At 43.0% G+C, this 10,758-nt stretch overlaps 1 protein-coding gene across 1 annotated transcript; it reads left to right on the forward strand.

Moving 5' to 3' along the window:
* Nucleotides 1-746: 746 nt before the first annotated feature.
* LOC135529680 (monocarboxylate transporter 2-like) lies at nt 747-10,003 on the forward strand. Its single transcript, XM_064958291.1, has 4 exons — nt 747-963; nt 3,313-3,456; nt 5,193-6,035; nt 9,729-10,003. Exons 1-4 carry the CDS (start codon nt 747-749, stop codon nt 10,001-10,003), a joined length of 1,479 nt encoding a protein of 492 aa, XP_064814363.1.
* The last annotated feature ends 755 nt before the right edge of the window (nt 10,004-10,758 follow it).

A 10,758-nucleotide genomic window follows, 5' to 3' on the forward strand; every position in this document is an offset into this window, starting at 1 on the left:
CGTTGTGCGTGAACTGGGAGTTTAAGTTCTGCGCTGTTCGTCACCAAGGTAAGATCGTTTAATTTTTTTTGTCTTGCATCCAATGTAAAATATTTTGACGCGCTTCAACTTTCTGTTGTGTGTATGTATTCCAAGTCGGATATCCACGTGTACAAACCACATTTGAGTTCGTTTGCAGAGGGTAGCACAAATCATCATTAGGCTACTTCTGAAATTACATTAGAATCTAAAGTGCCCTCATTCGTTTACGTGCTGCGGTTTTGCGTCTCATCAGGTAGACTGATGCAACTTCCATATCCCCCTGAGACACGAAAAAAACAAGTTTGGGATTTTTTTCACATAATATAAGTGTTGGAGGTATATAAAAAAAGTGAACAATTATTTTATTTTGTTGTAAGTGCAAAATTGGCCTCTTTAGTGGTCATTATGGTGTAAATATGGCAACATTTATATTTCAGTCAATGGGTACAGTAGATGAAAAACAAAGTTGCGGCATCCAGGTGTCCACGACAGAGGACATTTCTTGATAAACTCGTATTTAGGTCTTATTTAATGTCAACAAAAAATATTACACAGTCCTGACACCCTGAGCCGAACAATTGGTTTGGGTAAATGAAGTGATGATTTGATTGACTGCTCTCTGTGGTGATTCATCTGCTTTCTAAAAAAAAGGTACATTCAGGATTATGTTTTTGCTTTCATGAAACACTTAGAACATCATCCTCCTCCCCTCTATCAACAGAAACATGTCCCCTGCACCAGCATCTATTCTGCGGGACACCCCTCCGGACGGGGGTTGGGGCTGGGCCGTGGTGTTTGGGGCCTTCATCTCTATCGGCTTCTCGTATGCCTTCCCCAAAGCCCTCACTGTCTTCTTCAAAGACATCCAGCTGATCTTCGGTGCCTCCTACAGCCAGATTGCATGGATTTCATCCATCATGCTGGCCGCAATGTATGCCGGTGGTGAGTCGATATGCATGTAGCCAAGCAGCTCCCAGTCAGCATTGAGTCAATTATGACCACAATGCACAGATTATGTATTGAGGGATGCATGGCCTCTATGGAGCGTTGCAGTTGCTTGTTTTTTCATCCCTAAAATGTAGGCCTATATCTTCCATGTGAGGACTCATTGTAATAGCTGTAACTGATCAAGAGTAATGAGTATTGCTATGTTCAAATTATTATGAATGCCTAAAAAGTAAAGTCTTTGTGCAGTTGTCTCCTCTAAAATCATATATATTATTCAGGGATAATAACATCTGTTTGTAGTTTATTTAGTAAGTTTACTAGTTGAAGAAAATACTGTAGTAGGCTATTTAAGATGAAAGACAAGCAATTGTAAGTAACCTAACTTACTTAATCATGTTGATAGAATAAACACCTTGTTACCTCTTAGTATAATGATCTTTGACAGCAACCTCTTTCTTGGAAACCTGTAAATAAAATGTATTGAGTAAAACGAACTGCTAAACCAGTGGCTGTGTCTTGCTGCCTCTTGTTAGGCTTCATATGGAAGGGTTACAAATGGGTTGTTCATGTGCTTTTGCATCTGACACGAATTTGGATGTTTAAACAAAACCACTCTTTCACTTATCATTGGGGACGTGCAACGGCAGGTGATTCACCCTGGGGCACGTTCAGTAGGCCATCATGGAGTGATCCAGGTCACAAATGTCTGCACTGTCAGTTGCAAATGTTATTTATTTTGTCTATCCGTGCTATGTTTGTATGAACATTTGTATGTTCATAATTGTCAGTCTGTGGCTCAAGTGTAAGGATGTTTTATAATGCACCTTCAATGACTCATTAGATGACACTGAGATATTATAATAGAATGATCCAATTGAAGTTGGAGGTAAATCCATCAGTGGCTGCAAGGTTAAAAGACGACAGGGCGCCTGACTCACCTGCAGTCACCAGCACAGAGCATCCTGTGAAATATTCCCACGCACAGTGGCAGAGGCACATGTCTTTATCATATTGTCCTTGACTCTGCTTTTGCAATGTCACACAGTGGAAAAAAGACAGGGGGAATATATCAGACATGGGTTCAGTACATTTGGGCCTCACAACAAGTCCCTATGGGACGAACGTGACAGCATTTCAGGGGACCTATGATTTAGGGAGCAAGAGTGATAAGGTTCTAATGGGTGAGGAAATTGTGATGATGTCTGGGATGCCACCCCAAAGTGACACAGTCACTAGGAGGACACGGTCTGTATGTACACCTAGTCTATATATCCACACAGGGTTTGCTCGGCTGAATGAATCTGATCAAGCAATAGCTAAGGTCACTGCTAGGATGAATTTATTTTATGTAATAGCTAATCCAGAGATTTCTTCTGTATCTTGTAGATAGGTAAATATGAAAGTGCATCTTTTTATCTTTCGATTCAGCTGTAGTAAAAAAACAACAACTATGTTTACGCTGTAATGACTGAACATAGCATTTTACATTGATAAAAAAGGATAAAAGACTAGATATGGAGAAAGAGTAACTCTGTAGATGTGCAGTGTACAGCTGCTTTTATATTAAGTATAACACCAAGGTCGTTGTCAGAATGTCTAACTGACGAGGGAAATGATTTGTTTTTCCACATTTAAACGTCCTTTTGATGTGCAGAAGTCCTGATCAATGTAGAACGATTTAAGATGTATTTTTTAATGTATGAAATCAATTTTGGACAATGGATTCAGCTGTATGCCAAAACTGTAATCTTCTTATTGTTTACTAGGAATGTTCAATTATCACCCGCCTTGCAGTATCATTCCAGCACTGACTAGAAAGTCAGCATGTTGAGATTTCAATATTCGTGTCAGCCTACATATTTCTTTGATTGATGCTGAAGGGAATGATTTAGTGACTATTTAAATCTTCTGGTTTTTAGCAGGGAACAGAAGTGTGTGTTAGGTTGTGTGATGCTAAAGGACTGTTGTACGTATTCTCTGTGGCAGGGTTATGAATGAAGGATAAAGAGAGACAGAATATAGACGGCTATTTAATGATTGATCACACTTTTTTTGTGGGAACATTATCAAGAGACATGCAAATTAGGCACTGGTCTGCTTTGCTTATGTAGGTAAGATAACTATTTAGAACATCAGCCATCTATTCACGCCCGACATAAGTTACTTTGTGTGGATATTTGAACAGCAGTGCATTAGGGGTAACGTAAGATCAAGGGTTAGGTTTCGGGAGGGATCTATCGGTCCGATGTCGACTGCCTATCTATTATCTCAATGCTGCATGAACCTAAGACGAACACTTTCTCTCCCCTTTTCATCTCTCCTCTTTCACTTTTTTCTTTGCAGGACCTATCAGCAGTATTCTGGTCAATCGCTATGGAAGCCGGCCTGTGGTCATAGCTGGTGGAGTGATGTGTGGCATTGGTATGGTAACTGCTTCTTTTGGCAATACCATTACGCATTTGTACATATGCGTAGGAGTCGTTGGAGGTATGGTACCCACTCATACCATACATTTGATTGACATGGCTTGTTTTGCGATTGATGTGTATATTATGTGTGGGCCAACAGAAACAGAAATCACTTGTTTTTAATGCCATTAAAGTTGACTAATGAGAGATACTAATAGTTTCTTTAGGCCTAATCCATAAGCTTACTATATGCTCTAAATGTGAAAACCTAAGCAATTTAATTATTGGTTCTATTGAAGATACTGTAGTGGATTCATTATACATAAAACACAACTTTAGATATAGGCCTCATAGTTTTCTTCAGGAAAGACATCTGGCACGATGGCTGCATGTGAAGTAGTCTCCTGACAGGTTTATCCCACCGCTAGACCAACCCTCTCCCATCTCTCAACCAGCCCTGGTGGTGCTCCTTTAGGAGTATGTATCCTCCCTGGGTGGACAGGTCTCCCTGGCATACAGTCTGTCTTTTATTTTTTTTACCTTTATTTAACTAGGCCGTCAATGACGGCCTAGGAACAGTGGGTTAACTGCTTGTTCAGGGGCAGAACGACAGATTTGTACCTTGTCAGCTTGGGGATTTGAACTTGCAACCTTTCGGTTACTAGACCAACGCTCGAACCAGTAGGCTACCCTGCCGCCTGGGCCCAGGGAGTCTCTCAGCCTCTGGGCTTGGGCCGGAGCACTGTGAGGACAGCGCAGGTGTAATTAAGACGGTGTCATTCCGGTTTCCAGAGAGTATGGTCTACCAGGACCCCTGTTCTTTCCCGTAGGCTTCAGTCCTGGTCCTCTCACGGGAGTCACCGCCATCCTCCACCCAGCGAGACTCATTAGCCAGCGCCAGGCCCGCAGGCCTGGAAGATTAATAGAGGGAGGAGGTGGCTATAGCTATAGGGCCTTGTGTTGTGTTCTAATCTCTCTGCATCCCCTGTGCCCTGGCCCGGTGAGATGAGCTAGCTAGGCTAACACACACATCCCTTTCTCACATACATCTTACCAGTCTGTTGAAAGCTGCCACAAACACCCTGTGAGTTTAGATGGTAGTTGAGATATAGAACTCCTTGTAAATGCAGCTACCATTTTAATGGAAGTGATTTTCTTAGTTTGTACCTTCTAAAAGAGACAAATAATAAATAAAATGGGTATTCATTTCTAATCAGTGTACTTTAATGTGCCTCCAAATTCAATCAAGTTGAGACAGCCATAATTGGGGGTGAAAACTAATCAAAATCTGTGTTGGCATTATGCCATTTTAATCCAGGAAGAATGCATACTAAGAACAATTTTTTTATCTGTACATTTCGTAAAATAAGGCTTTGGAAATTGTGTAGCTCAGTGGGCATTAGTGTGGAATTGTGAGCAGAAGACATTTAGCAAATGTTAGAATGATGGAATTGGTCAGTCGAGGTCACTACCTGGAGCTCTACATCTTAAAGTGAAGACTCATTTAGAGAATAAGATGCTCATTTACAGGCTGAAATGCTACTAAATTGGATTTTTGGGAAGGAGGTGGTAGTGAATGGACTACCCGGAGCCTGTAATTTATTGCCATTTAAATGGAGAAATCATTTCTGAAAATATTCCTGCTTTCGTTAATGAGATTTTAGTAGGCAATGTTCAATGAGATGGAACCTTAATGTGCACAAAGTAGAATTGGTCTTAATTTAATCCTGCAATATCAGGCGTTTATGTCAAGGTTTTAGCCTCTGAAAATGGAACTTGTGAATGTGACTGCTCTCCTCTCTTGTATTCCCGCAGGATTTGGTCTTTCTTTTAACCTCCAGCCATCCGTCACCATCATTGGGAAGTACTTTCAGGTCAAGAGGCCGTTAGCTAATGGGCTGGCCATGGCAGGAAGTCCAGTCTTCCTCTGTACCTTAGCACCTATCAACCAGTTCCTGTTTAACCAATTTGGCTGGAGGGGCAGTTTCTTTATCCTGGGAGCTCTGCTGCTCAACTGCTGTGTTGCCGGCTCTCTCATGAGGCCCATTTGTCCAAAGCCAACTGGAGGCCAACTCACGCAGACAAACGGAACCCCAAAGAAACCTACCACTGACCGGTCTGAGGCCCAGGTGAATGGACACAACACACAGTTGGAGAAAGGCTGTTTGGACAGCTTCAACAAGTTTCTGGACCTCTCGCTCTTCAAACACAGGGGCTTTCTGATCTACATCGTAGGGAACGCAGTGATGTTCTTTGGTTTCTTCGCCCCTGTAGTGTTCCTGGCCCCTTACGCCCTGAGCCATGGCTTCGACGAGTATTCCTCTGCCTTCCTCTTGTCCATCATGGGCTTCGTAGACATGTTTGCCAGGCCGTTGACAGGGTTGATGGCTAACACTAAGTGGATCAGGCCCAGGATACAGTACTTCTTCAGCTTTGCCATCATCTATAATGGTTTATGCCACCTGCTGTGTCCCTTGGCCAGTGGGTATGGGGGGCTGGCGGCCTACTCAGTGTTCTTTGGCATAGCATTTGGAATGGTGTGTGCCCTGCTGTTTGAGACGCTCATGGACCTGGTGGGGCCTCAGCGGTTCTCCAGTGCAGTGGGACTGGCTACCATCATAGAGTGCTGCCCCGTACTCCTGGGACCACCTATTGGAGGTAAGCCTTCACGCTGCACACAGCCCACATTCCCGCTCTCTCTAAAGTTAATACACAACCATACAGCTCTTAGACAACTAATGCTATGACACCTTTAGACAAACGTACTCCCTCCCGGGGCGGCAGGGTAGCCTAGTAGTTAGTGCGTTGGACTAGTGACCGGAAGGTTGCAAGTTCAAATCCCAGAGCTGACAAGGTACAAATCTGTCATTCTGCCCCTGAACAAGCAGTTAACCCACTGTTCCTAGGCCGTCATTGAAAATAAGAATTTGTTCTTAACTAGTTAAATAAAGGTTAAATAAAAATTGACAAAGGACAAGCACTATTTTCCCTTTAGTCAACAAACACTCTCCCTCCATTTCCCCCAAGACCACCTCTCCATGGTCATTTAATACATGACTGACAGTATCCCAGTGTTACGCATGCACTTGAGAGAACCTTTATTGTCAGAGTATAGGAAAAGTCCTTCTTTAGAATAACTTCGGTAAATAAAGCAGAAAATGGATTTGGAGCAGAGAAAACCCACCAGTCAGTTGTTCCCCTCTCTCTCACTCTGCTCCTCGGTCACGGCCGTGTGCTGCATGCTGCATGGTGACGGAGTGGAGCCCAACTACTTTCCAGAGTGTCATTATTGTAAGACATTCCAGCAGAATTGGATTATCATCGGTGAGCAGGGCGGCCTGGAGCGCACGGCCTGCCCAGAGAAAAGCAGTAATTGGTCACGGTTTTTTACTGTTGTAAATAAGCCGGGCCGCTCTGGCTTTCAGGGCACGTCCGCTAGAGGATTCGTCCTCCACACAAATGATGGAACATTTTTCTGAGCTAAGAAGCCGTAAGTAAGGGTAATGAAGGTCTCTCTGCGACTCTTTCTCTCAGTCTATTTTCCCCTTCTCTCTTTACCGGGTCCCCTCGGTCTAGAATAGACCTACTGCCACTGGCTGCAAACACAAGCTTAGAGAGTTTCAGTTATTGGAGTTACGGAAAACTTTGACCATTGCGATGTTACCAACTTCATTTGATTAGCTGATAATACTAGTCAAATCATTGACCCTAACCCCAAATCCTAATTAGCGTGCACACTCTGGTACACTTTACTATGGCATAAATCTCTCTCAAAATCTAAGGTTTAAGATGAGAAAGACCTTTCCCAATAATAGCTTACTACTGATGAAATGAACACCAGGAGTCATTGTGCAAGGTTATTCCAAGACGGGTCTTCTTTTTGTAAACCACAAGCAGTGACTTTTAGAGGACCTTTTTCCTTTCATGCTTTTTAGAGTGTGTAATCAAAAAGGTTATGTTTCCCGCCCATATTTCCCTGAGATTACTAGGGATAGCACACATTTTGAAAACTCTGTCTCCTACAGCCCACTTTCATTTTGCTCTTATTTGGTACAGAGGAGAACTAACAATGCTAACATTCTCTGCTCAGCCCAAGCTGTTAAATAACACATTTCCATGGAAGTGAACTTGCTTAGTCTTTGAACCACCTGTGGGCTTTCTCTGACAGAATACAAATGTTCTCCTCAGAGTGCTGCTAGAGCCCATCTCATTTCACAGTCTCTGAAATGACAGACAGACACAAACGGTGGAGTGAAAAAGGAGGGAGAACGGGCTCTGTCAGAACACACTTCTCATCTCCATACAAACTGGTTGTCTGTCTAGTCTGTCTGGTAGAAGTAGGATCACGTTTGTTGGCATTCCTATGCTTCTCTCTCCTCTGCAGAGTTTTAATGATGTGTAAATGTATAGTCCTCCTGGTTGTTTTGTGCGACCCTGTTCTGAGGCGCTCATTTAATGGGGGTAAATAAGCGCCTCCCTGCACGTTGAGCGTTATTCTCCAGAGGGCAGAGTCTCTACATTTCCCTTTACAAGTCTCCTCATTACAGCCAGCCTTGTCATCCCGCGCCATGCCTCCTCCCAAACCTGGGGGTCAGCCTAATTAGGAGAAAGTGAGGTAATTGGTGTAATTAGCCTTTTGCTTTCGGTGTTTAATGAATCTCAGTTCAGACTTCACTCATTAGAGGCCCGTACCTGGACCATAATGAAGCTATGAATACATTTAAAAAAGAGGTGACTCTGCCAGATGGACTTAATTACCATTCAGCCAATCAAGAGTTGCCTTAATGAGGGTGATGGTCATCTGCACACACCCACAGGATAGAACGCCATTAATCAGACCATGTCCCTGTTGCTGCTTTGTACTGGACCACGGGCAAAGTGACCTCCACACACACACACACACACACACACACACACACACACACACACACACACACACACACACACACACACACACACACACACACACACACACACACACACACACACACAAACACAAACACAAACACACACAAACACACAGAGTGAGAGAGACAAACTCATGCCCCCATCATCAACTTAATTGAAAATTGACTCATTAAGACCTGTCTTTTAATTGGTTTACCTAACCTGAAAACTGCCCTTCTATTTAACAACCTAACTCTGTGTTTATGTATAGTGGGGTGTTGTGTTGATTGTGTCTCCCAGATGATTCAATAATGCCAGACTCGGTAATTGACCATTAGTTACTGATGTTTGCGGGAAATGAGTCCATTACAGATAAACACCTCAATATAAGTTTGAAATATAGAGAGCAATCAAAGGCCCTGTCTCATTGCATAAACAAGGCAACGTTACATAAGATACATAAAAGGGGTGTGGTTAAATCATGCAGTGTCGCTCTGCTGTGGGTGTTCGAGTGCTTGGAACTATACGTTTCTTTCTGCATTTTTATACAAATTGTGTTATTGACATAGCCTTGTTCTGTTTTATATTCTCTACCTATATAATTCATGTTGTTAAGTTTGAAAGAATACAAGATGAAAATAGCTGAAACCATTCAAACCAATGAGGGTTCGGAACTTTAAAGCCAATTATCTCAGAATCCTCTTTTTACAGATAGAACCTTCTAGTTCCAAGCTCTTGTCTTATACTTTCTAAAGTTATTCATTGTGAATGAATTAGTCAATGACCTTCAACTGAGCACACAATAGCTTGGGAAAGTACACTGTTGTCACAGTTGATCTTCCCTTCATTAATCAATTCTGTGGTTCCTACAAACATCTGATTTGCATGATCCTCCAAATTGCTATACAGTATGCACAGACGGATAGACAGACAGTTGATTAGATGTTCACTGTGGAGGCTGAGTGAGTTGGGGAGGACTGCAGATCGATCCAGGGGGAGGTTCAAGAAGCTTATGGCTCCAATCTGATATAAACTCCATTTGTCACTTTTCCTCTGAAGCGGGCAAGATTTTGATCGTTTTCAGAATCGACATGGCCACACTCCTGATTTGTTCTGGTGCAGCAGCCAAAATTGCCTTCCCAGAGAGCCGTGGCAAGCAAGGTCAGGTGTAATGGCTCCATGTCATGTCTCCAGTAGGATCTTCTTCTCTACAGAACAGAGTTTGAAAAGCACATCTAAACCATACCCATGTTACACCTCCTGATTCACCTCGTGGAGAGAGATGGGGAAAGGCTTACCTTAACCCATAACAAACTGTTGATAGGAATATACTATAAGCAGGGGGGATTTTGTGGGCATCTTGTCTAACTATCCTTCCTATAACTGAACTTTTTATCTGATAGGGGGGAAAACTTAGCTACTTTTTGTAACCTTCAGTAACATCTCCCCTCTCCTCCCCTTCAGGAGCCTTGGTGGACACCTTTGGTGACTACAAGTACCTGTACCTCATGTGTGGAGCGGTGATGGTGTTCGCAGGACTCTTCCTCTTTGTTATGAATATCTACAACTACAGGATGCTGGAGCAGGAGAGGAGGCAGGAGGAGGGACAGGTAGAGGAGGGCTGTGAGAGCCAGGAGCAGGACCAGGAGCAGGGCCTGGGGCTGAGGGAGAGGGGAGAGCCCTCCTCAGAGGAGCAAGGAGAGGCAGGGAAGGAGGCTAAGAAGCAACAAATCCCCTAGGGAGATGAATCAGAAGTGGAAGAGACTAAATTAAGCCATGCATGATACCATTGTTTACATGTACACTCTCATATATTGATGCCAGTATATCAGTATATAGGCCTACCCAATACTGTATATAGTCAACCCTCACACACACACACACACACACACACACACACACACACACACACACACACACACACACACACACACACACACACACACACACACACACACACACACACACACACACACACACACACACACACACAACACACACACACACACACACACACACACACACACACACACACACACACACACACACACACACACACACACACTACTACTAACCTTGGAGGGGGACACTCCTGAAGTTTTTACTCTTATGCTGTTTTTCTCCATGTAGCAGTTTTTCCCCCATGCTGACAAAGGCTGTTTGGAAAGAAGTACTTCTGACTGTATGAGATCAAATAGCAGTGTAATCCTTTCTGGGCCTTTATTTATTTATTTGAGCTGCAGGTGTGCCACTCCCCACTAGTATCGCAGTTCCAGCTAGTATCCATTTTTTCTTTTGTGCTCAGTAAATTCTTCTGGCCCTAGGTATACCGTATAAGTTAAAACCACCTAAAAATTATATTTACATTTATATTTAGTGTTATTCTGTGAATTTTGACAGTTAAATTCATATGTTATATCAATCATGAAACTGAACACGTTAGCAGTTGAGATGTGTGTCACGTACATGCTGATGATGTAATATTTCAGCCTTG

This window comes from Oncorhynchus masou, chromosome 5, assembly GCF_036934945.1.
Source record: "Oncorhynchus masou masou isolate Uvic2021 chromosome 5, UVic_Omas_1.1, whole genome shotgun sequence".
Classification (NCBI taxonomy): Eukaryota; Metazoa; Chordata; class Actinopteri; order Salmoniformes; family Salmonidae; genus Oncorhynchus; species Oncorhynchus masou.

Coding starts and splice junctions, on each gene's coding strand:
- LOC135529680 (XM_064958291.1), top strand. CDS start 747: ATGTCCCCTGCACCAGCATCTATTCTGCGGGACACCCCTCCGGACGGG. Junction 964..3,312: donor GGCCGCAATGTATGCCGGTG/GTGAGTCGATAT, acceptor TTTTCTTTGCAG/GACCTATCAGCAGTATTCTG. Junction 3,457..5,192: donor ATGCGTAGGAGTCGTTGGAG/GTATGGTACCCA, acceptor GTATTCCCGCAG/GATTTGGTCTTTCTTTTAAC.